At 39.5% G+C, this 26,872-nt stretch overlaps 1 protein-coding gene across 1 annotated transcript in view; it reads right to left on the bottom strand.

The window, feature by feature from the left end:
- Vps50 (VPS50 subunit of EARP/GARPII complex) overlaps nt 1-26,872 on the bottom strand; it is a 106,604-nt gene that overhangs the window by 44,153 nt on the left and 35,579 nt on the right. Inside the window, exons 12-16 of the mRNA XM_028869789.2 lie at nt 26,512-26,652; nt 14,688-14,823; nt 7,795-7,886; nt 4,392-4,486; nt 4,023-4,121 (exon numbers count right to left, since the gene is read on the bottom strand). Of these exons, the coding sequence (XP_028725622.1) occupies nt 4,023-4,121; nt 4,392-4,486; nt 7,795-7,886; nt 14,688-14,823; nt 26,512-26,652 (563 nt within the window). The remainder of the gene's footprint in view (nt 1-4,022; nt 4,122-4,391; nt 4,487-7,794; nt 7,887-14,687; nt 14,824-26,511; nt 26,653-26,872) is intronic.

Genomic DNA, 26,872 nt, shown 5'->3' on the forward strand with positions numbered 1-26,872 from the left:
AATACCAAGATAAATATCATTCTGAAAAGGCCTTTTACAGTGTCTATCTCTACAAAGCACTTAACACTTAGCAGGTCAGCACTTATACTCCAGACAGTCTACTAACTACCTACACCACGTGGATTGCTTTTAACACTACTTTACTGCTCTCACTTTATGTTCTAAGTCATCGAGTCACTGTTATATTATACAGAAAGATGCAGAAAAACAAAGCTTTACTTCTGTTTGAATAAAGTTGCATTATATAGAAAAAGGTAGAAAAACAAAGCTTTACTTCTACTTGAGTAAAAGCCTGGTGCTTCCCCTTTTTCTTCCTCCAATACACCACCAGCTACTGCTACCACACCATGCTAAAACAAAGCCTAGACTTTTTTAATAAATTCAGATTTGATGACAAAGAGTGAGTAAATAGATGGATCTAGACAAACAGGAACACTTCTAAACATTGGGATAACTAGGCAGGGACTACAGCTCATAAATACACTCAGCAAAGTTACAGGCTATAAAATTAACACTTAAAAATCATGAGCCTTCACAGCAAGGAGAAAATACTATTCACTATCCTCAGCATCCCCTGTCTCCCCCCCTCCCGCCCCCATACACCCAAAGAAAGAATCTGGAATAAATCTAATCACAGAAGTGAAGAATACCTTGTACAATGAAAAAGTTAAGATGTGAAAAAAAGTAACTGAAAAAGATTCTAGGCAATGGAAGATGTCCCATGCTCCTGGATTAGCAAGATTAATATTGTGAAACTGGTCAACCTACCAAAAGCAATCTACAGATTCAACACAACCCCCATGAAAATTCTAATACAATTCTTCACAGAAATTGAAAAACTTAAATTTCATATAGAAATACAAAATATCCAGGAATCTGCTCTGCTAGAGGTATCATCACCTAATTTCAAGTTATAGGTATTTATTCAAAATTGTAATGCTAAAGAACAAACAAGGACAGACATCATGGTATACACCTATAATTACAACACTCATGGGATGAAGCAGAAAGATTATCAGTTCAGGACAGCATGGGCTACACGGAAAGATTTATCTCAATAAATACACAAATTTTAAAAGCCAAGCATCAAAACGACATTTGAGAACTGAAAGACAGGATACCTTCAGTTAAAGCCTGATTGGATAAGTGAACTAGCACAGCAGGTTATCAGAAGAAGGGTCAGTAGAAAATATCTACAAACTATAGCACAAGTTGTAAGTAAAGTGAGTGAACAGAAAGGATCTTAAGATTAGGTAGAGAGGTGACAGATGAGAGACAGAGGGAGACAGACAGACAGACAGACAGAGTAAGTGAGCATGTGCCAGAAAATGGCTGCACTGGTAAAATGTTTGTTACACTAGCATAAGGAACTGAGTTTGTACTGCCAAGCACCCATGTAAACAGCCAGATGGACACCTGTATTTTAGTGTTAGGGAAATGGAAATGGGGGCAATCTTCCAGAATGGATACGCTTTGACTCAGTAAAAGACCCTGTCTCAGAAATACAGTGACGAGTAATTTGGAAAAGACAATCAATGTCAACCTCCGCCCCCCCCCACACACACACAGAGGGAGGCAGTGAGGGAGGCAGTGAGGGAGGGAGGGAAGGAGGGAGGAGGGAAGCAGGGAGGGAGGGAAGGAGGAGGGAGGGAGGCAGGGAGGGAGGGAAGGAGGGAAGGAGGGAGGGAGGGAGGGAACAAAAGATTTAGTGTTCATGCAATCGCATGGAGAAGAGAGGAAGGAGGAGCTGAAGCAGTGTTTGGACAGGCAATAGCTAGTAACTCCTCAAGATGATCGCGTCCATGTGTAACCACAGGGGAAAAGTCTAACTAGCAACTAAAACTATAAAATTTTACAATTTAACAATGAAAAGACTAATAATCCAGTTAAAAATGGGCAAGGCCTTTAAAGACACTTCTGCAGAGAAGATATACAAAAAGCCAATAAGCACATAGGAAGCTGGCAGTATCTTCAATCATTAAGGAAATGCAAATGGAAACCACAAGATACCACTTACCTCTACCAAGACAGTTACAAACAAAAAGACAGAAATACTGTGGGATGATCCTTCTGTATACTGTGGATATATATTACTCTCATTGGTTAATGAAGAACTGACTGGCCGGTAGCCAGGCAGGAAGCACAGGCGGGACAGCCCTGGGATGCTGAATAACCTGTCCTCTCTCTGAGAGCTGGCACACACCAGAGGTGAAACAAAACCTGAGCCTCCTCTCTCCCAGTCCAGTTCTAACAACACAGTGTAGCTTCATCAGTGAGAAGCAGGCTCTAAACATATGTCTAAAGTCCTGAAACTTGCTGAGTATTTAGGAAATAATAATTAACTCCTTTTTGGATTCTTTGATTTCCCCAAGATAAACTTCAGTGGGGAATCTCCACCATGATCAGAGTCTAAAGTCAAAATGTCTACATATGGTTACCAGAGAGGCAGACACCCTCTGATAGTCCCAACAGTACAATGCAGAATGGACACCACTCCCCAGATCAGCATTTGACAGTGCCCATACCTCCAAACACTAGGAACAGCAGAAGTCTTCCAGTGATTATGCTAGGGATAAGGCACTCTGGGAAAGCAGACAACTGGCAGAGAAATCTAGGTTTTTATCAAAAAGCCTTTTCTCTTTAACATAAATATATTTAACAATCAATCTTTTGACACCCAATAATCTCACTATTAACATGATACATAATCTCTGTACAAAGGTATTGACAATAAAAAAGGAGAGAAAGATGAATTTCAAATAATGACGTTCCAAATAAGAATAACAAATTCAAAACTTGGTTGTAAAAATGAAAAGTAATTTATAAATAATTTAATGGTAAAATATGTAAGAATACAACTTGGGAGCTGGCTTACATCAAGAAAGATCTAGGGGTTGAGATGGGTCAGTGGGTAAGAGCACTTGCTGCCAGGCCTGAGAAGGCAAGTCCAAGCCCTAGCACTCACACACACACTGGAAAAGGAGACTTGATGCCCTCCTGTAAGTTGTCCTCTGACTTCCACACATATGCCATGGCATGTGTGTTTGCACTCTCTCTCCCACTCTCTCTCAGTAAAACAAATTTTAAAAATGAGAGCATAATCAGTGCTTTTCCTTTTTCTCTCCATCTGGTATGGCTTGGGTAAATGATCACAGTACATGGTAACATTCATTCGCGTCTTCTTCCACTCAAAGAACACCTAATCACCCTTTCCATCTTTGCAGTGATGGTTAAGCAAAGCAATGCCGCATACAATCTTAGCTTCGCAGCTAGGGTCTGAGTAGCACATCTGCTACAAGCCTTCTTATTCCTGGAATGCCACACTGAGTGCTGCCTCTATATTCTTACTTCCTTACTACTTGTCCAGTACGTCTAAAGACGCAGACCAGTGACTAGAGTCTTTCAGTAACCCTGATGTAATGATCAACTTTTACCTCTAATGAAACCAGTTCAATGTCTACTTCAATATGTTTAATGTGGACTATTCCTTTACACTGTGTGAATATATGTTGCTGTGATTGGCTTAATAAAGAAGCCGACTAGCCAATAGCTGGACAGGATGAGGTTAGGCAAGAGAACCAGACTAAGGACACTGGGAAGAAGGGCAGAGTCAGAGGAGTTACCAGCCAGATGGAAAGGAAGCAGGATATGCAGGAAAGGTAAAAGCCATGAGCCTCAAGAAGGCACACAGATTAATAGAAATGGGTTAATTAAGTTGTAAGAGCAAGTTAGTAATAAACCAATAGCTCATATTGGCTGAGCATTTATAATTAATATTAAGTCTCTGAGTGGTTATTTGGGAAGTGGCTGCCAGAACATATCCTACATTCAACTCACTCAAAACAAAGAATTTTAGATTTACAAATGAATAGTGAATACCTTCTAGTACATTATTGATGAAGTATCCTCAACTATTCTACAAAGAGATACAATAAATTTATTTATTAAAAGTTAAAAATGGCTTTATATCAGTTAATCTTATAAGAGGAAGTCTTAGATAAATATTTTATTGTATTTCTTACCTGTGGTGGTTCTTGAAATAATTGATACTTTGTTTTCTAATGGACTCCTGCAAAACTTCAGACTTGCTACCACAAAATTCTTCTCCAACTTGCATCAACCTAGTTGGTCAGAAAGAGCTATATAAATTTCAGGACCATCCTTATAAAAAACAAAAACAGTTCAGGTTCTTTCTTTAACAATTATAACTAACAGAAATTTAAATTTGGGTATTTGAAAAAAAATTATAAAGACTCTACAAGCCCAGTCCATCAGTCATGAGTAATTACATCCTCTTCCATGAAGAATTTAGGCAGAAAACTCATTAATTTCTGATTTTTTATTCTTATGGTTGAATGAATTAAGCCACAGAAGACAGTATCTCACATTACCTGCTGACTATATCCAAAACAAAGATAAAATCATCATATTTGAATATAGATAAATCAGTTCCAAGCAAGTAGGTTTTTACTTTTAGTTGAACATCCTGTAAGACACAAACAAATAAGTAAATTTATTCTGTAGTAACATATTAAAATGAAATAGTGGATTCTTAGTTTGATAACATATCTACATAGACCAACAGCCAAGTATCTTTAAGACTAACCTAACAAGGGTAGTCTCATGAATGTTTTAAGAAATAGTAATGGCCTCAATCTCACTAAAACTTGGCATAGTTATGTTAAATTCTACTTAATGTAATGGCACACATATATACACACACAATTCTTATGATAAGAAGGATATCATGTGCTGAAGAGATGACTAGGCAGTTAAGCACAAACACTATTCCTGCAGAGAACTCAAGTTCTATTTCCAATGCCCCAACTGCTCACAACTGCCTTTGACTCTAACTTCAAGGGATCCCATGTCTCTGACTCTGAAGACACCTACTCTAAGGTGCACATAACCACACAGACACACATACACATAATTAAGTATTAAATAAAATCCCTTTTCAAAAAATTATATTCTTATAAGAGATGGAACAAAAATCATTATGTATATATGGCTTTGGTTCATTAGAAATCCAAATATAATGCATTTGAAAATGAGTAACTGTAAAATAAGCATCAGGCAACTGAGAGCAATGAGCCTGAGTGGATGACTAACCAGTAGAGACCACTTTTCCAAATTCATGAAATTCCAGCCAAAATCGCAAGAATTTTTCTTCTAAACAATTATTCTAAAATTCACCTAGGATAGGCAATAATTGTTTTTAAAAGTGAAACTATGTAAAGATGGAATAAAAGTTATGAGGAATCCTGAAAGACTTATAATACATTAAACAGACTACAAACTATTTAAAATGAATGAAATGTTCAGATAAATAAGCCAAATAATTCAGTAACAGTAAACAGTAGACATCTAACATATACAATGGTTGAATTTTTTTTTAAAAATCTGCTTTGTGATTATTTAACCATGTCAAAAACACTATGCTAATAACTTTACATATGGGATCAAACCAGCTTTGTCTGGCAGGAATTTCTACCTCTGAGGAGCAGAGTCTAGAGGGCTCAAGTATTATTGTCTGAACTCTTGTGCCTGCTACATGGCAAACCTAAGGTCTATCTTCCTTCAAAGTCACAATTTTATCTCTATGCTTTGTAAGAAATGAAGTAGACAGAAGTAGAATTATCCAGAAAGTGGTGAAGAAGAAACTTAACTAGTAGAAAGAAAACGTCTACTATTCAAATATCAAACAAAATATACAATGGATTAATGATTCCTATATATTTTCAAAAGGTCAAAATTAGAAATTATATAATAATTTAATAAAACAAAAACATTTCCTGAGTGTCTATTAAACACTTCAGGTAATATTCTAGGCATTATGGATAGAACAACTAATATGCAGTTTAGAGGCAGATATTCAAATCTGCCACGTGAGCACTAGGCTGAGCTCAACATGGGCAAGGTTATATGTATAGCATAAGAAAAAAAGATACAAATCACAGTATGGCATCATAAAAATACTATCTGCACTTAAATAAGTAAAAAAGAAAAATAACAGATAAGGGGCTACTCATTACCATAGTCATTAAGAATCTATAAAACCAAATAATTCACAAAAGAAGTTATAATAATACAGAACAGGCTGAATACTGGAGTAGAGGAGGCAGGGGCTGGCAAGGAGTAGAGGAAATCACACACTAAAACTTGAAACTGGAGTATGATAGGCAAGAACACAATGGTCACGTTTAAAAGGACAATGACTGCTATAAACTGGCCAAATACTTAAGTGGGAATGGTGTACTAAATTTCATATGGAATAGATTTTCATTTACCAGGAATATCATCAAGTTGTCATGTCAGATGAGACTAACTGCATAAAATGCCAGGCATTACAAAGGGCACCACTGATTACCAGAAATTCTACCATGAATATGCTAATTTCAATTAAGTACAATAAAGGTCTATAAGGAGACTAAATCATAAAAAATTCATGCCTGGCCCTCGGTGTGTATTTAATGAACATGAGCATATATTCAAATATAATGCTCAAACAAAAAGAGCCCCAAATCACAATAATTGTTAAATACATAATAGTTTAATATTGTCCTAAGAGATAATATAGAAATTAAAATAATTATAAGTACAACGTAAATATATTTAAATGCTAAATATAAATTCAAATTGTGTAATCCAATATATGACTGTCATAAACCAGAGCACTAAATTACAAAGATTAAGTGATTCTTGAGGAAATTTACATTTTTAGGATGTTTCCCTAAATGATTTTTTTAAAGAAACCCTATATTAGATAATTAAACTGAAAAGCAAACTAATTGGGGGCGTGGGTAGTTTTTCAAGGCTTTTCAAGTTTGGATCAAAGATTCCAAAGAAATTACACTTTGATCTAGGAAGAACCAAATTTTAAGTAAATTTCAGATTACAACTGAACCAGTCAACTGAAAGAAAATTTAAAAAGATGTCTTCCAGTCTCACATTTAGGTCTACTTAAAGTTCCTGTGATGCTGTCTGAACCCTCAAGGTGAGAGCAACAGAAAAGCAGGTCCTCATAAGGGCTGGAGGTCATGTGGGAGGGGTCCCTGTGACTAGGACTTAGAGTTGATGCCCCAGGGACAGGCTTTCCAGTTCCACCAAGTACGGGCACAACAAAAGGCACCATCTGTGAAACAGGAAGCAGAACTTCACCCAACACAAACTCTAAGAACTCTGACCTTGAACTTCTCAGACCCAGAACTATAAGAAACAAGTCCTATTTTTTTAAAGCAGTCTAGTCTAGGGTATCTTATTATATATAGTAGTCCAAATGGCATACACTGACAGGAGCCCAAATTAAAAACAAAACAAAAACTATAGAGCTTTCCTCAAAGAAGCTCAGTGAGGAACTAAAATTTATTCTTCCCTATATTGTGCCCTAATGTCACCTACTTATTTCTTTCCTAAAATTAAGCAAAAAAGGAAATCAAGAAAACTAAATAAAATAAAAATAAACAGGACAGTTCAATAAAAAAGGCACAATTTTTTTTTAGAAAAGCACAAATTCCTTAGTCATGCAACACATGAATATTTCTAATGGAAATTTTCAAACTAAGAGACTTTTTTTTCTATTGCTCTTGGTAGTTAATATAATTATCAACTAATTGCAGAAATTAAGTTAAATGATAGCCTTGTTCCAAAGACGAGTGAACATATGATTAAGCCTGCAGAGAGTACAAACACCCAAGTTTAGAAAAAGAATTTCTACAGCAACTATAACATGAGTGTTTTGGAGCCCAGCTTGAACACAGCTTCTGTTTAAATCAACACGAAAATAAACCAAACCTGCCATATTCGCGTGAGGCCATGCTCCAGCTTCTTTTTTACATAGCCACGATCAAAGTTGGTCTCTTCAGCACTCAACACATGACTTCCTTCTGAAAACAAAAACCAGCATGTTTTTAATTCAATCTATTTTTTCCCTAAATTTTTTTTATGAGCCAACCTAAGATAAAATACAATTTTTTTCAGGGCAGGAGATGTGGCTCAACAGTTAAGATCACTGGCTGTTCTTCCAGGGGGTTAGATTCCTAGCAAATACATGGCTCTCACAACCTTCTGTAACTGTGATCCTGGGGGAAGCCCACACCCTCTTTGGTGTCTGCAGGCACTAGGCACAGTGTACAGGCACACATACACATAAAATAAAAAAGAAAGTATACTCAATATATGTGCATTCAAAATAATAGTAAAATCAGGCATTGGGATTAAGTCCCTTTGATACATAGATAACTTAGAGAAATGCTAAATATACCCAAGACTTTGCACTACCCATGTGAATGGGCCTAGGAGTCCAATGAAGGCAGTGAGTCCAATGAAGGCAGTGCAGCCCCAGAGCCACACACCACCTACTTCACTACCACGTGACAGGCTGATGTCAGAGCACTAAAAAATCAATTAATTCAACTGTCAGGTAATATGTATGCCAACAAGAAGAGAGACAGAAGGAGGTAAATATGCATGTCTTTATTTTCCATAATTTATATTACGTTTTTATAATGAACTATAATATTAATAATTCCAGATGATCAATTTAGCAATATTCAGTCCAACAAGCAAGGTCAATATTGTTCCTCAAAATAAGTTTCTCTCGCCAGCCTGGGCTACCAAGTGAGTCCCAGGAAAGGCGCAAAGCTACACAGAGAAACCCTGTCTCGAAAAACCAAAAAAAAAAAAAAAAAAAAAAAAAAAAAAAAGTTTCTCTCCTGAGAACACAAACACATATCTGTATTAAAGAGACTGTATAGCTTTGTGTACAGCAGAACAACAGCCTATTTATTATCTTCTCCCAGGTTGGCAAGGTGTCCAGTGGTAACTAGGAGAAGACCATCCTTGCCAGTCAACAGACATGCTTGGTCTACCTCAGCGTTGCTAGAGCTTGACTGCATACATGCTCTAGCTGTGGTGAACCAGCAGCCTAGCTATGCATCTAGACTACATCTTTAGTGGTTTCTTTAGGACATAAAGGGTTAGAATGACAATCAATACCACTACAGAGCTACAGAAAAGTAATTCTAGAGGCCTTCAGCTTTACAAAGGGACTGGGAATAATTTCCTATCTCTGGCTCTTACCACTGTATTCTTGCATGTCTGCATGTAACTATCCAGAGTCCTAGATATTGCTGGTGGACTGCTGAATCAGTCAGAAAACCCAAATTCTCTTAAGATATAGATTAGAAGAGGGAATTTCAGCAAAACAGTCTAAATATGCAAGGCCCAAATCTGGTGTGACTCAGTATTCCATCATCATAGAGGTCATATCTTGTTCTCTGTATTTTTTGTTTCAGCATTTGTATTGAGTCTGTAAGTATGCATATCTAGAAGTCCTTCTATCTAACGTGTATGCTAATTCTACCTGAAACCCGTCCTTAGGTTTATCTTTTATTAGAACCATACCTAGAAAAATGTCAAAGAGTAACAAAGCAGAGTAAGTGTCATGAAGCCCTGGCTCAGTGAGCCTGGGATTCCAGCTCTGACTGAACCCTGGCCCTGCACATGCTCAGCAGGCACTCAGCCACTGAGCTGCACTCCTAGTCCACTGGTTTGCAATTCTGACTTGCCTCAATGCTCTCTCCTTTCTCCTCCCTCTCTCTTTACCCTCTTCTACAAAATTTCTAGTCCATGATACAATTTTCCCCTCTTAATTTTTACTGTCTATATGTATGATGAGATGTGTCTTCAAAACATGGCTTCAAAATTCTGTTTAATCAAACAGTAAGATTTTGGTATTTCCTGTTTGACCAAATCACAGAAACCAGGTACCCCAGAGACTGGAAGTTATCAAAAATAAGTTCAGAAAAAAAAAAAAACTGCATTAAATTGCATGACACAGCACAGTATTAAACAAATGCTAATAGAATTATTTGCTTTAAAAGTAATTGTGTGTGTAGGTGAATGTGCATGGGCATGCAGGTACACATGTGTGTATGTGCATGTGCTTGTGTATGCAGGTGCACATGTGTGAATGTGCTTGTGGAAGCCACCCAATTGTTTTGCTTCCATAGGCTCGTATATTTGAATGCTTAGTCACCAGGGAGTAGAACTCTTTGAAAGGATTAGAAGGATTAGGGGGTGTGGCCTTGGTGGAGAAAGTATGTCACTGGCGCAGGCTTAGAACTCAATGCCAGGCCTAGGATCTCTTGGATCAGGATGTAGCTCTCAGATACTGCTCCAACACCTTCCTGCTTGCCATCATGCTCCCTACCATGATGATAATTGAGTAAACCTCTGAAAGTGTTAAGCAAGTCCCCAATTAAATGCTTTCTTCCGTAAGAGTAGCTTTGGTCATGGTGTCTCTTCACAGCAATAGAACAATGACTAATGCAGAAGTTGCTGTGACAGGCCTGACCATGCTGCTTGTTGGCAGAATGCAGACTTTGGGATTTTGGATTAGGTAAGCAGTTGACTTCATGGGCCACACCAGTAGAAGCATGGAAGACAGTGGTGCTGAGAGTAATGTAAATTATGACGCCCAGGCTCAAAAAGTTTCAGAGGTTGAGAATATTGGTAAGTAGCCTTCAGACCATGCTTATTATATTTTGGCAAAGAATGTGGCTGCTTTTTGGCCCTGTCCTAATAATTTGCTTGAGGCTAAATTGAAGAGTTTTTGACTGATGGCATTGGCAGAGATTTCATAACAGCCTAGTAGTATTGACTATTTCATATGGTTATTAGTGATTGCTCTTATGCAGATTTATAATAAAAAGAAGCAAGCAGGGCAAGAAAAATACAGACTGTTCAGTTTGAGGAGAAAAGGAACACCAGGGAATGTTTTGTTGGAGCCAAATCCAGTGCTCAAGGAGATAAAAAGATAAAAGCCTGATGATAATGGAATAAAGGGAATAGTAAACTCAGGGCAAGACCCCAAATGGCTAAGCTTCCAACTTGTGAAAAGGAATTAAAGGAAAGATTAGGCAGAGAAGGAAACCATCAACAACAGAAAGCTGATGTAGATGTAATTGAACATGGAGGCTATGTTCCAGCCCTAGCAAGCAGCAGAACCTGTCGGCTTTGGGTATGTGGTTCTGGATTTAGACACAAGAATACAAGAAAGGGATTGTGAGATCTTCCTCTTTGGCTAAGCAAAGCCTCTGAGGCCAGGTATGTGTCAGGGGTGTCCCTGCATGGAGGCCTGGAGAGGCCATTGTGTGAAACTATGAAGGTGAAGCCTGGATTGCCTTGGAGACCCGCTGAGGGCTGTGGCAACTAGTGACAACTAGTGTTTGACAAGTCCACCCACCAGACATATAACTCCCTGATGGGGAGCCCAGCCTGGCAAAGCCATAGGGTCACTGGCTGTGGAAACCGGTTGTTTTCTGCCTGCACCTTTCTCAGGTGCCACTGCTATGCCTCCCTAATAAGAACAGCTGTGGGGTGCTTTCCACAGCCCTTTGGCAGTGTGTTTTATATCTCTGGAAACACATTTAGCTGTGGATTTCTGTTTAAGCTGTATAATTCTGATGAACAAAAACAATAACAGAATATTCTTCTTTACTGACACGGGAAAGTAACAGCATTCTCAGTCTCAAAGACAGCCTTTTACACACTTTGCAAAGACCTGAGAACTAGTCCAAAACAGACTAAGCTGCCCCTACAGAATGTACACAAAGACTAACTCCCAGGTGTTGTTTATTGCTAAATCAAGGCCAGGCTATTTACATCAACACATAGTCCTTGCAGTAGCTCCCTTTCTTCACGTACCCTGACAGCTCAAGGTTCAGGCAATTGTTTAATGTTGGGACCCCTCAACAACTTAGAGCTACATGCATGGGTCAATGTGACATTGCTAGCCTAAGAGAAACCATGTGACTTACCTTGTGTTTTGAGAATGGGTAGGGCCCTGAAAATATAACTTATAACCGTCCAGAGTTTGGCTGTGAAGGAAGAGCAGCCACAATGTGAAGAGAGAGAAGTGTGAGGGAACGAGTGGGTGAAAGAGTGAGTGAGTAAAGAGTGAGTGAATAATCTAGAAGAAGTCTGTGTGTGAGTATGAGGGAGAGAGCTGTGTGAAAGAGCTGCTGCTACATAGAGGAGCTGTGTCTAGGAACTGTGTCAGTGCTGTATGCTGAGAGAGCTATGTGAATGAGAGGTTTAGCTGTGGCCGTGTGGAGATTTGTAACTGTGTGGAGATAAGGAAGATGAAGCTGCATGGAATAAAGATACAGAAGAGAAATATATGTAAAAGGTGTGTAGACCTGTGACAACAGATGTAACTGTGTATAGAGATGTATGGCCATATGGACATAAAGAAAGACATAAAGCTGTATGTATAGAATGTAGCAATGTGGAGATAATGTAGCTGTATGGAGACAAAAGAGTCAGAGACCGTTATTAAGATGAAGTAAAAGAGAAAGTTAACATCAGAAAGCATGCGTGTTTTCTTAGTTTACCAGTCAGATAGCAACTTATTTCTAAACACCCTCAGATAGAAAAAGTCTAGCCCTTGCTGCCTTCGTGGATTTTCTTGCATTCCCATGGAGGTGGCCTTGGAGCAGGCTCTCCATAGGCCCCCGACAGAGACCCCAAGATGTTGGAGATGCCAGAGTACTGGGATATCTGCCAGGAACACCTGAAGACTGGGTATGAATCCAGCCCAAGAGAGCGAAATCTTGTCTTGCAATCAATGAAGCTGAAAGGAATTAGAGATCTGAAGAACACTTTGATATCAGACAAGAAGATGCAAAATTTTTTAGTTTGCTCTGCTGGTTTTGAATCTTGCTTTGGTCCAGTATTTCCACACTATGCTCCCTTTCTCCCTTTTAGAATGGGAATGTATATTCTGTGTCATTGTATGTTGGAAGTATGTAATCTTTTTTATTTTTACTTTATTTTATTTTATTTTTGTTTTTTTCAAGACAGGGTTTCCCTGTGTAGTTTTGGTGCCTGTCCTGGGTCTCGCTCTGTAGACCAGGCTGGCCTCGAACCCACAGAGACCCACCTGGCACTGCCTCCCGAGTACTGAGATTAAAGGCGTGCGCCACCACCGCCCCGCTTGAGTTTTTTTATTTGTTTGTTTGTTTTTTGTTTTTTATTTTACAGGGTCTTAAAATTAAGAGAATGCTATGAATCCCAGAAGAGACTCTGAACTTTGGACTTTTAAACAACGTTGAGACTGTGATAGACTATGGGGACTTTTGAAGTTGGACTAAATGTATTTCTGCATTATGATATAGTTACAAGTCTATGGGAGCCAGGGGTAGAATATGGTGATTTGTACCAGAATGTACTTCATAGGCTCATATATTTGAATGCTTAGTCACTAGAGAGTGGCTCTATTTGAGAAGGATTAAGAGGTGTGGCCTTTTTGGAGGAAATGTGTCCCTGAGGGTAGGCTTTGAAGTCCCACCATGCCAGGCCTAGGCTCGCTCCCTCTCTCCCTCTCCCACCCCTCTCTCCCCCTCCCTCCCTTCCTCCCTCTCTCTTTCTCTCTGCCTATAGATCAAGATACAGCTCTCACCTTCTGTTCCAGCACTGCCTACATGCCACTATGCTCCCCATCATGATAATAGACTAAATTTCTGCAACTGTAAGCAAGCGCCTAATTAAATGTTTTCCTTTGTAACAGTTGCCTTGGTCACGGCATCTCTTCACAGCAATGGAACAGTGACTTACGACACCTGGTATCTTCCTCAGTTGTTTCCCACTTCAGTTTTTGAGACAGGGTCTCTCCGTGAACCTGTAACTTCCTGACTTGGCTAAGCTGACTGACAATAACTCAGCTATAATCCAGGGACTACAGCTACCCACATGGCGTTTTACAGTTACAGGAGACCCAAACTCAGGTCTTCATGCTTGAGGGCAAGTCCTTTACTGACTGAGACATCTCACAAACCTCTAATTATTTGAAACATTTAATTTTGGCTATTGTTCGAAGAGGATCACTTAAGACATAAATTTAAAAAGAATGTCTAGTAAAATAAGAAGCTCCTACTTTCTTTATTACTTAGCATTGTATACCATAACTACTTAAAAGTTTATTTTCCTTACAAAAATGAATGCTTTAAAGGTTTTTTTTTTTTTTTTTTTTTTTAATTTCAGGTGAAGGTGCATTGGTGTTTTGCCTCCATATACATTTCTGTGAGGTGAGGTGTTGGATCCCCGGGAGCCAGAGTTACAGACAGTTGGGAGCTGACATGTGGTTACTTGGAATTGAACCCGGGTCCCTGGAAGAGCAGTATAAGTTCTTAACTGCTGAGCCATCTCTCCAGCCCTGTTTTAAATTTCTTATGACACTGTCTTCCTGTATGTTCAAAAAGGAAAATATCAATATAATTATTAATTCTTAGAACCTAACGTTATTTTCACAACTTGCAAATTAGAGTAATAGTGACTATTTAGTATTGCTTTCCTAGTAAATACAAAAGAATCAATGTCTTACCAGGTTCACAATCAATAACACTAAAAAAAAAAAAGGTTTTCAAAACAATTCAACACTATGGCCATCAGCATGTACCCTCAAAAATGGAATTATGTGCCACTTGGAAAGTCCTTTGGACCTTTTAATCCCCAAAGAAAACTGAGCTTTCGTAGTGTCTGAATGACCTTCTCTGCTGAACATTTAATCTATGGCCACTAAAATGCCTCGATCCTAAGGGTGGGCCTTGTCCCTCTCACCATTATGGCAGAAATGCGGCACACGTTGCAGCTCAGTCTTACAAAGAGTCAAAGCCATCTCCTACCAGAGGCTGAAGCTGTCTCCTCCTCACTGTCATGCTTCTCGTGCCACTCCATTGTCCTGTAATAGCTGAGCATCACTTCCCACAGTGCTTTGCACAGGTCCGCCAGGCATGGAATATAGCTGTCTGGTGTTACATGCTGAAGAAAAGGAATCAATTCCCAAGAATGATATTTTCTTAAATACTCACAGCTAATCAAAATGAAATGTTCTATTATTAATCAGATTCAAGTAAAATTACAAGTAAGGAAATTTCTTCCACTGGTATAGCATAAGAAGAAAATCAATATAAGAAAAAAATTTCAAGTAATTCCCATTTCAACATAGCTTTTTATTACTCGTTAGTAATAACAGTCCATATAGTATGATTCAATTGTAGTCCCTGAACCAATCCAAGAAATTACTGAACTGGTAAGTGTTCTCAAAACATACGTTTAACTTCTTCAAACGTCAGAACACAGCCCAAGAATGGAGTCATGTGAGATTTCTGAGACCTCATGAGAAAATTCCAAATGAACAAGTCTTGCAGCCTCTGTTCTTCCTAACATGGATTGTTCTTGGGATGTGCTCTCGTGCCCTTCCCGGTATAGGAGTGAGTTACTTCAGCAGCTGTTATTCATATGCCTACCTGGAAAAACATTGCTTTCCACGTGTGGCTTGTCCTTGTGATTGAACACCTTACTCATGTGATTTTCTTCACCCTCAGAGTATCAACTGTCTGATTCTCTGGATAAAGCTGGCTATTGCATGAGACTTTAGTCCAACTCATTTTGGGCCTCGCTTTCCCAGGTTCACACTAACTAGAGTGGTAAACAACTAAATATATATACTTTTTCAAATACATGTCTAAACATTTAGACATGGCTCTATATTTATTCTTGGAGCAGAGTCACAAACGGCATAATGAAAGCTGGATTTACCATCCAATGATTTCATCTGTGTAAATGAGTAAACATTTTGACAATCCCTGAATTCTACAGATGTACCAGTAAAGTAAAACATTTTAAAGCAAGTTATTACACACACAGATTATGGAACACTGCAAAGCTCTAAGGGATGCACACGAGGGCCCTGCTCCCATCTTTCTACATCTATGAAAACAAGCCTTCTGCCTGCCTTGTTTTTCCTGTTCTACCTTGAAAGCTTCCCATCTGACATAAGGCAGCATTTGCTCCATTGTTAGATTTTCTAGATCCTTGAAGTTTGTGATCAACCCACCAGAAAGGACTCTTCTGATGAGCACAGAAGGGCTCAGGGACTGGAGTGAGTAGTCCTCCAGGGGAAGTGCAAGCAGAGCAGAGCTTCTCAGGGCACTCACATGCCCACGGCCTTCATGGGGCTGCTCAGGAAGCTTGCATGGCCATGACCCTCACAAGGTTGATGCTCAGAATGCTCACAGGCCCCCAGGCTTCACGGGGCTGCTTAGGATGCTCACATGCCCAAAGCCCTTGCCAGGCTGCTGCTTGGGATGCTCATAAATCCATGGTCCTCACTCTCAAAAGGCCTGCTAGTCCCAGAATGACTTCACCCCCACAAATCTCCGAACATTTACCGAACACTAACCAGGATGTCTCAGAACACTTTTGTGAAAGCACATCAAATTTCTCAAACTGAACCACAAAGTAGAAGACTTAACCTCTGGAATCAGACTGCCTATGTAAGACTTATGACAGAAATGTTTGACTGGTTTAATATTACAAGGCCAATTAATATTTGCTCTATTAATAGATCTAAGAAGGAAAAAAATGACTACCTCACAGACACCAAGACAGAAAAGCTGACCATCATTCACTCAACAGCCATTCCTAATTAAAAACTTACGAATAAATTAAGAATGACCTCATAATTCCTTAGAGCATAACTGCTATGGTCAAGCAACAGTTCAGGCTTCTTCTACCTCCAGTGCTGTTTCACGGTTTGGGAGACAATGGCCAATACAGTGAGACCAAAGGACTAGGGCTACACAGACGAAAGACCTCTTCAATCTCCTAACTGACACAGTAACTACAAGCTCCTACAGTCAACAAGACTCTCTGTAATAACCCAGCAAAGCCACAGGTTATAAAATTAACATGCAAAAATAAGAGTCACATTAATAACAATCATTTAGATTTACATTGCATGGGGCATCTCACTTACAATGAAAGAGACAAAAAGCTTTAGGAATAATCTCTGCAATACATGTTCAAAGACTCCATGAGGAAAATCATGAGACACCCTGAAAAATATAAGACTTGAGCTAACAGAGTCAAGCTTATTCTTGATTAGAATATTTCAGTGTTTATTAACATACCATACAAAGCTAATTCATTACCTTATTACGATACCAACTGTTAAAGCCCCAGTCTCTCAGAAAAACCTAGTGTATGATGGAGGTGGCACCTCACATCATTAGGCAGTCATTTTCAAAAATGGTGTCTCGCAACTAGACAGCCAACAGAAAAGACTAAATGAGACTTGCTTCCTACCGATACACAAGAATATACTCTAAATAAGATATCTAAACAACAACAACAACAAATACCACTATTAGAGAGCACTAGGAAAAAATTTCCTCTCTAGTGTTACTACAAACAAAACCCTGCTTTGTAAACCTCAAAACTCAGAGGGAACAAAACTAAAACCTGATAAATTTTTACATTAAAAAAACAGAATTTGTATGACCATAAACAAAAACAAAACACAAAGATACACTCCAAAAAATTCACATATATCATAAAGAATTAATATCCTACATCTAGACATAACTCTAAAGAGTATGAAAAGCTAGATATGACAATGTATGCCTGCAGTACTAGCTGTTCGGAAGGTTGAGGCAGGGGGATGAACCTATGAGTTCCAGGCCATTCCCGGCAGTACAAAAAGACCTCCCTCTCAAAAACAAGAAGAGCAACAACGAAGTTTGGTGGGGACAGATAAAAAATGAAAGATCATCACAAATAGAAACACAAAATAGAACCTGAGACCTAGGAAAGAATACTCAGTTGTTAGTTTTTTGAGACAGGGTCTCAGTATGTATCCCTGGCTATCCTGGAACTAACTCACTCTGTAGACCAGGATGGCCAATAGCTCAGAAATGTCCTCTACCTTCCGAGCGCTGGGATTAAAGGCATGCACCACACTGCCCTGCAGCTCATCTTATTTTAACTAGACAAACTAGACAAAGAAAGCCACAGCCAAACACAACTCACACTCCACTGCGGGAAGGACCCTAAAATGGTATAATCTCATGGAGCAAACAGGAACCACCTAACAGAACAGCAAATGTACTTCCATTTCAACAGAGCAATCTCCCTCTAGAAATTTATCCCGATGATGCACCATAACAAAATGTTTAACTAAAAGCTACTGAAGTCTACCTAAATCCCCAAACACAGGAATCTGCAGAAAAAACTACATTCATACACTACACATAAAAGAATACCATGAAGTTATGAAGAATAATTTCACATGCTTATTTTATAATTGCTAGCATACAATGAGACAGTTTTAATTTTTTTTCTTCAATTTATTTCAGCACATCATGATGTGCAACTCATCTCCTACCACATATACATTAGAAAGAACAAGATCAGAAGATGAAAAGTGTATGGCCAAGCAAAACAAAACTCAAAGAGTTCCAGGCTGTATCTTGGCAACCATTCACCCAATACAAACACTGTGCCGAGATCAATTTTAAAAATTTTCAGATTCTATATTGCTTAATTTACATTTATATTATGTAAATGTATTTCATCTAAGTATGTCCCAACATTCTCATTGGAATATAAGAGAATAAGAGCATTAGGTGTATTTTATTTCTCTAAAAAAATTTTTAAAAAAAATTGAATTTCTACATCACATTGTAGTTTATCAAACCACAAAATTAAAACTTAAATCTACTACCTCTGTTCTAAACAATGTGCTCTCCTATGCTGTGTCTTAGGCCTCCTCTCCTATGCTATGTCTCAGGGCTCCTCTCCTATACTATGTCTCAGGGCTCCTCTCTTATACTATGTCTTAGGGCTCCTCTCCTATACTATGTCTTAGGGCTCCTCTCCTATGCTGTGTCTCAGGGCTCCTCTCCTATACTATGTCTTAGGGCTCCTCTCCTATACTATGTCTTAGGGCTCCTCTCCTATGCTATGTCTCAGGGCTCCTCTCCTATGCTGTGTCTCAGGGCTCCTCTCCTATGCTGTGTCTCAGGGCTCCTCTCCTATACTATGTCTTAGGGTTCCTCTCCTATACTATGTCTCAGGGCTCCTCTCCTATGCTATGTCTCAGGGCTCCTCTCCTATACTATGTCTCAGGGCTCCTCTCCTATGCTATGTCTCAGGGCTCCTCTCCTATACTATGTCTCAGGGCTCCTCTCCTATGCTATGTCTCAGGGCTCCTCTCCTATACTATGTCTTAGGGCTCCTCTCCTATACTATGTCTCAGGGCTCCTCTCCTATACTATGTCTTAGGGCTCCTCTCCTATACTATGTCTCAGGGCTCCTCTCCTATGCTATGTCTCAGGGCTCCTCTCCTATACTATGTCTTAGGGCTCCTCTCCTATACTATGTCTTAGGGCTCCTCTCCTATGCTGTGTCTCAGGGCTCCTCTCCTATACTATGTCTTAGGGCTCCTCTCCTATGCTATGTCTTAGGGCTCCTCTCCTATGCTGTGTCTCAGGGCTCCTCTCCTATACTATGTCTTAGGGTTCCTCTCCTATACTATGTCTTAGGGCTCCTCTCCTATGCTATGTCTTAGGGCTCCTCTCCTACACTATGTCTCAGGGCTCCTCTCCTATACTATGTCTCAGGGCTCCTCTCCTATACTATGTCTCAGGGCTCCTCTCCTATGCTGTGTCTCAGGGCTCCTCTCCTATGCTATGTCTTAGGGCTCCTCTCCTACACTATGTCTCAGGGCTCCTCTCCTATACTATGTCTCAGGGCTCCTCTCCTATACTATGTCTCAGGGCTCCTCTCCTATGCTGTGTCTCAGGGCTCCTCTCCTATACTATGTCTTAGGGCTCCTCTCCTATACTATGTCTTAGGGCTCCTCTCCTATGCTGTGTCTTATTGTTTAACAGATGGATCAAGCCAGATAAAATATATGTAATATTTTTCAAAAACAAGTGAAAGTATAGCAAACCTGTCACTGATTCAAGATTCACAGATCTAACTAAATCAATGTCTAAAAGTCTACCAAAAGAACTCAAATTTTATTATAATCCAATACATCAATGTCTACAAGCATATGAGACTAATAAATTTAACACCAGACAGCAAGATAATTCTCATCTAAGTTTATATTCTAAAAGTACAAACTATAGAGACCATTTACTTAAAAAAAAATTTTTAAATATATATAAAATCTGACACATTAAATCTCCGTGCTTCTAATATGCTCTGAATGAGACTCATTTGCAATAAAATTGAGCCATCTCCACTATGCCATGCAAGCAATTAGCATCAACTCTCAAAAAAAAGTTTTTTAGACATGTACTTAAAAACCTTTGCAAGCCAAGCATGGTGACACACACCTATAACCTAACTGAAGAGAGAGAGGCAGAGGCACGTGTGTTCAAGTCCAGCACAGGCTACATAGTGAGACCTTGTCTTCAAAACACAAATCAGTCAGTAGATTAAAAAAATAAAAAAAAAAAATCACTTTGTAACCTGTATATTCTAATTAGTTTATGAAAAGCACCTCTAAAATTAAACTGGGGCTGATATGGAAACATCCTCTCTGCTGACTAGATTTCACAGTGTTGAAAGGTGCTATGCAGGTCAGTGGGGGAGAAAAGTCATGAATTTACTCTGTGGTTAAATCTTCATGCCGCTATAATGACCTGGCAAGCAAGATGTGCCTATAGACGTAATAGTGACAGGACAGTTATCGGAGTAACCAACTGCTTTCTGATTAGATGTGAGCCTGTTCCTGATACAGAAATTCATGCCTGATACTGTAAACCTACCCAAAAGCCCACAGCTAGGTAGGTCATAGGACCTGGGCAGAGGAGGAGGGACAGAAACCTAGTACTGTTGTTTTGCTCACTAGGTAAGTCCTCAATCTGCCTTCTAAATATTAATGTTTATAGGTACTGCTTTCTACCTTGGTCAAAGGAGTTTCAGTTTTGTAGTGGCAGCAATCAATGGAGAGACTCATAACTGGTCAAAGAGCTAATGAGGGACTCTGAGTGCTCAGACCCACATGGGACATCTGTATCAATTCCCACAGTCTTAAAGGAGCATCACAGGAGAGAAGCTAGAAAGAATGTAAGACCTCTGCTTGAAATGCTATCTTCTCAACATGACCTGGCTGTTTCACTACCAAACTCGTGGCAGCTAGCGGTAGCTATAAAAGGCCTGCACAAGATCAAACCAGTCAACAATTCCACATGGACAGGAGAAGGGAGGGACTCATAGACTTCCACCCTTAGCTGAGGGGCTGTACTAGTCTTCATGATAATGGATATTTGAAGGCTTGATCTGGAAGGATTAAGAGGTATGGCCTTGTTGGATATGTGTCATGGGTGAAGGATGTCTGAAGTTTCAAAACCCCAACCTAGTTAGCTCTTTCTCTGCCTCCAACTTATGGATGAGATGTAAATTCTCAGCTACTGTTCCATGCCATGTCTGCCTGCTTGCTGCCATGCTCCCCAGCATGATGGTCATGCACTTACCCTCTGAAACAGTAAACAAGCCCCAATAAATACTTTTTTTTCATAAGCTGCCTTTCTTCATCACTGTGTCTCTTCACAGCGATAGGAAAGTAACTGAGACAGGGGCTCTTGGCTACTTGCTGCTGGAAAGGAAATCCTTTATTTATAGTCAGCACTAATCAGACTCCTCAAATTATCACAAAGAAGACTGTAGTGAGGAAAGACTAGGAAAGGGAGGCTTATATTGGGGGTCTGGGGAAAGTAAGATGGGGAGTTAAGTATCTATATGACTAAGATACAATGTATGTATGTATGAAATTGTCAAGGAATAAATGTTTTTAAAAAGCATTTCCAGATTTCACAGAAAACCTTATTATATTACACAGGCATGTATAACCATGACCAAAGAGTCAAAACAGAAAAAATAGGTAGATAACAACATAATCACATGCAATCATAAAACAGGCAGGCAAAGAAAACAAGCAGCCAGACAAAATTACTCTCTGGATTAATAGCCTATAAAACTTCCACCTAGAAATCAAATCTTCAGCCCGCTAAAGCATGATAGGGAAGACTCACCAAAGAAACTGGAGGCCCTGGTTCCACATGGAACTAGTTCCATATCTGGCCAGTCACTTCTCCTCACACAAGAAACCACTTTGGATCTGTTTCACCTTCCATAAAAGAGATAGAGTACCAGACCCCCTATCTTATCATTTGCTTAAGTAAGTCATCAGTTACTAAATGTCTAACAAGGAAGCTCAGCTCCAGTTCTGACTTCATTTACTTCAGGCCAGGTATACTGTGTGTGGCTGGACATTGTAATTCCAGTTCTATGTTCATAGATGGAAAAGTGAAGTTAATCATGAATGAATCAATTCAGAAAATACTAACCCAGTAAAATACCTCTTCTTGAACTGTCTTTAAGGATAGGAAACAGAAGTGCAATTTCTAGTATCTCTCCATGTTCTACAGTTATTTTCCACGCTCACCCCAGGGAAGGTGGTACAGTGAGAGGAAAGAAAAATGCAGTCTCTGAGAAACAGTGTTTGGTATAGAAAAGGATTATTTTAAATAACTTTTAAAGGAAAAACTTCCACATCTACAGAAACGATTTTCATGTCTCCTAACTTGGATGAGTATAAATGGCAATAAGTACCCTGCCACGGGATCTGGATCTGAACCTGGCTGTCACAGTGCACAAGAGTTGAACACTGTGAAGGCTCCTTAATCTAATCTTGATTAATGGCTTAAATTCAACAGATCTGGCCTCTCATGTCACCTCAATCAGTTCAGAGAAAACCTAGGACCTCCTCTCTCTAGTATTAACCACTGCCAGTAGCCTACCTCATCAGAATTCAAATGAAGAAATTAACTTCTCAAAAGCAGAGACATGTTAGCCTTGATTATAAACAGTGAATCTAGATGATTTTCAAGTATAGTGTACATCCAGCCATAAATACAAGCAATCTTTCTGAACTTTAAGTATACAATGGAAGAATATCATCTTTTCAAAGTTGCTACAGTAAAAAGTAAAGTAATAAATATGAAAGACTAACAGTCTTTTATTTATTATATAACTGTACTCATAAGAAAACTCTATTAAGTATCTACTCAAAAAATCTCAGAAAGATGCTTTACTATTAAAACACCACACAGGAATTCTTAGGAGGTCCTTACAGAATCCCTGTTGTTTCACACTTAGATTTAGCACTCCACTCACATCCTAATAAACATGCAGAGAACAGATGCTCTAGTATCTTATGGAGACCCAAAATCCACACTGCCAGTGCGCCCCCCCAACACACACACACACACACACACACACACACACACACACACACACACGCAGAATCAGAGATTTAAGCAAATAGCAGAGCCACAAGGTCATTGGCACCACTGGAAAAATGCTGCTGCAGCGGCAATGTCTAGTCAAAACATCACTAAAAGCATCTAGGCAGATCCTGAACTCCATCTCTAAATGCAAAAGTGGTTAAAAAGACAGTTCCTCTCAGCTGCAAATCTCTAATGATCTCTGCGTGTGCCAGGCTGTATGCAATATCGACATCACATGCACTTTCTGACCCCCAGAAACCTGAGCAGTCTCAGACAAAGCACAGGACTGGGTGGGACATGTCTGGGCTTGAAGCCATGACTCCCACAGAACACCAGAGACAATACAACGCTCCATGGATGGTGTTTTTTTAAATAGAACGTTTGACATGTATTCCTAGCACCTGACTAGCTTCCTGACTAAAAGCACAAACAGCTCGTAGGGAAAGACAACCATTCCCCACTCCCGAGCACTTGTTCGTCAGCGCTGCATAGGCACACCAACAAAAAGACGATGTCAGAGTGGACTGCCTAAGGACAGCTGGAGCAAGGCCTGAGTGCCGCCGGTCATAGGTGTTTCTAATTGCCAGCAAACAGTCTCAGTCAGATGGACACAGCATTACAAAACAGACAAAGCACGCACCGACACACATATTTCAAAGTTTCAAATGATAAAGTGTGTTATAATGTCTGAAATGACCATAAAAACAATTATTTAAATATAAGAACACTGTTGAATTAAGAATGGCAATTTTTTAGCAGGCTTCAAATAGTTTTCTACCAGTAGATTATTTCATTTCTGCTGACAGCATACTGAGGAATACTTCACATGTGTGTATGCTTTCTTTTTTATTTTTAATTTTCACTATCTTACTTTTACATACACACACACACACATATATATATATGTATATATATATATATATATATTATAATTAATTTAATTTTACAACCGCAGATTCCCCTGTCTTCCCTCCTCCCCCCCCCTAGACCTCCCCACCAATCCACCCCCCACTTCCCACCTCCTCCAAGGCAAGGTCTCCCCTGGGGATTCAGCTCAGCCTGGTAGATTCAGTTGAGGCAGGTCCGGTCCCCTCCTTCCTACACCAAGGCTGAGCAAAATGTCTCAGTATAGACCCTAGGTTCCAAAAAGCCAGCTCATGTACCAAGGACAGGTCCCAGTCCCACTGTCTGGGGGCCTTTTCTAAAACAGTTCAAGCTAATCAACTGTCTCACTTATCCAGAGGGCCTAGTCCAGTTCCATGGGGGCTCCTCAGCTATTGGTTCACAGTTCATGTGTTTCCACTAGTCTATTTGTCCCTGTGCTTTGACTAAGTAATTTTAAAAAGCATTTATCAAGAAGCAATCCACAATGATATTTGTAATCTGATCATTTAAAAGCATACAGCAACTTCGAAAGATCACTTTATCATCAGTTTTTTTCTCAGTGAAAATAATCCAAAAGAAACACAAAAGGGAATTAAGCATAACATTATGAATAACTTTTCATTCATCAAAATACATTAAGCCTAGTCCAAAGTGCAGCCTTAAATTAATTTGAATGTAGAGAACCATCTCATGAAGTCTTGACTTTAAAAAGCATATGAAAATACACAATATGCACAAACCAATACAAACAACAGATCTAACCAGTGTAAAAAGATCCTTATTTGTCTAAAATACCTTTTTTAGTTAGTAGGAATTATTTTCTGTTTAATAAAAATTGCAAACTTGTAGTAACTTGCTTTATCACTTAAAGTCATCTATCAACTATAGTCCCAAAAAACAAAGGTGACTATTTTGGTAATAAAATATATATGATTAAAAAAATAAATGTTTCAAAGTTCAGAAACATCAAATGATGGCTCTACTTAAAAGTGGACAAGTATGTAATTATGTAACTATATCAGACTCAAAGTTAATAACCACAAAATGGGTAAAACAGTCCTGATTTAAAAAATTATTTTAAAAAAATATTCCAACTGCACTAATACCTGTCATTATTAACTCCCTAATATGTCAAATACACCTTCTAGACCAGCTGTTCTCAACCTGTGGGTCAAGATCCCCCTGGGGAGTCAAAAAACTCTTTCACAGGGTCACCTGAGACTATCAGAAAACACAGATATTTACATTACGATTCACAATAGTGTTTACATTATAATTCACAACAACAGCAAAATTATACTTATGAAGTAGCAATGAAAATAATTTTATGGTTGGAGGTCACCACAATATGAGGGGTCGCAGCATGAGGGAGGCTGAGAACCACTATTCTAGAATATTCAAAAGTAAGAAAATTTCTCCAGTTCCCAAAAGACGTGTGTGTGTGTGTGTGTGTGTGTGTGTGTGTGTGTGTGTGTGTGTGTTGTGTCCTGTACTTTTCATAAACTTGTTGAAGAGTGAAGATTAGTTGATTCTTCATGCTAATATCTGGAAATATATTTTAAAGCAGCTATCTACTTCCTAGAAGTGTTAGTATTGCCTTATCTGGAGTCTGCAGAGGCTCACACTGTCAGGAGAGACCAAGCTGGATGAGTGAGCACAGTACACAGTGGCACCCAGACTGCAGCCACTGGGCCCATGCACTGCCGCTGCACTCAGCCTCCGGTGCCATCCTCCAAACCCTTCTTGCACACTGCTGTGACTCCACCCTCTTGGCTGCCCTCCCACCCTGGCAGCTACTTTTTCAGATTCTTTATCCCCTTTCTATAACCTAAACCCAGAATGCCACAAAGCCAACAGCTTCATGTTTTCTTCACCTCCCTTCACCCTTTCCCCAGCCGTATCTGGTCTCAGGGCTCTAACTACAAGCAGACTCCAATGACCTCCAATTCTGTAGCTACAGCCCTGACCTGCCTGAGCTCTTTCATCCAACGTCAGGTGCTCACCAAGGCACCTGACATGTAACAGGAACCAAACAAGCAAAGGTGGTGGCATGTGCCCACAGCTCTGGAGCTCGGGGGGACTAAGGGAGCAAATCACAAGCTCAAGACTACTTTTGGCTATAGAGTGAAATGCTTTAAAAACCAAAAGGATGAGTAGCCAAGAGATGCCTGGTTTCTGTCTGTGGTTCTGCTGCTCCCCAACCTGCCCTGTGAAAGCAACTGCCACTACCATTTCCAGCAGTCAGCCTCTGTGCTTCACATCCCGAGCTATGTCAGCCAAGCCTGCTGCCAAAGCACACTCTCATACGTCCACTCCTGACCTGCCTTGTATGAAGCACCACATTGGGAAAGAAAAAGAAGATAAACATGTTTGTTTTTGACTTCAGTGGCATCTTCAGAGAGTAGTAGGTACAAAGAAGAGGGGAGCTACTGCCATAAAACCAAAGGGAGTGAAGAACAACAGTGAAATGAATGCATACCGTACAGAGATCTTTATATTGCAGCTTCTGGAACTTTGTATCTGTGTTTCCTGCACACAGCTCCACATAGCCAAGCACAACTTGAAACACAGTGTTGTGAATGGCTTGAGTGAAGTGCATATGAAGTTGATCCATTGCAGTCTAGGAAAGAAAAATAAATGATGTAATTCCATAGTCTTAATAAATGTCAAATGATTTGACAAAACGCAGAAGAAAACCCTCATCAACTATAACTATAACACAGAGATCATTATCATCCTTACAATTAACTACGGTACAGACTGTTTGCAAAGAAGCTTTCACATAGCCATGGCGTAACCCCACTCAGGCTGAGTGTCCACTGTGAAACTGTGCTCCTGCT

The sequence above is a fragment of the Peromyscus leucopus genome, chromosome 3, assembly GCF_004664715.2.
Source record: "Peromyscus leucopus breed LL Stock chromosome 3, UCI_PerLeu_2.1, whole genome shotgun sequence".
NCBI lineage: Eukaryota > Metazoa > Chordata > Mammalia > Rodentia > Cricetidae > Peromyscus > Peromyscus leucopus.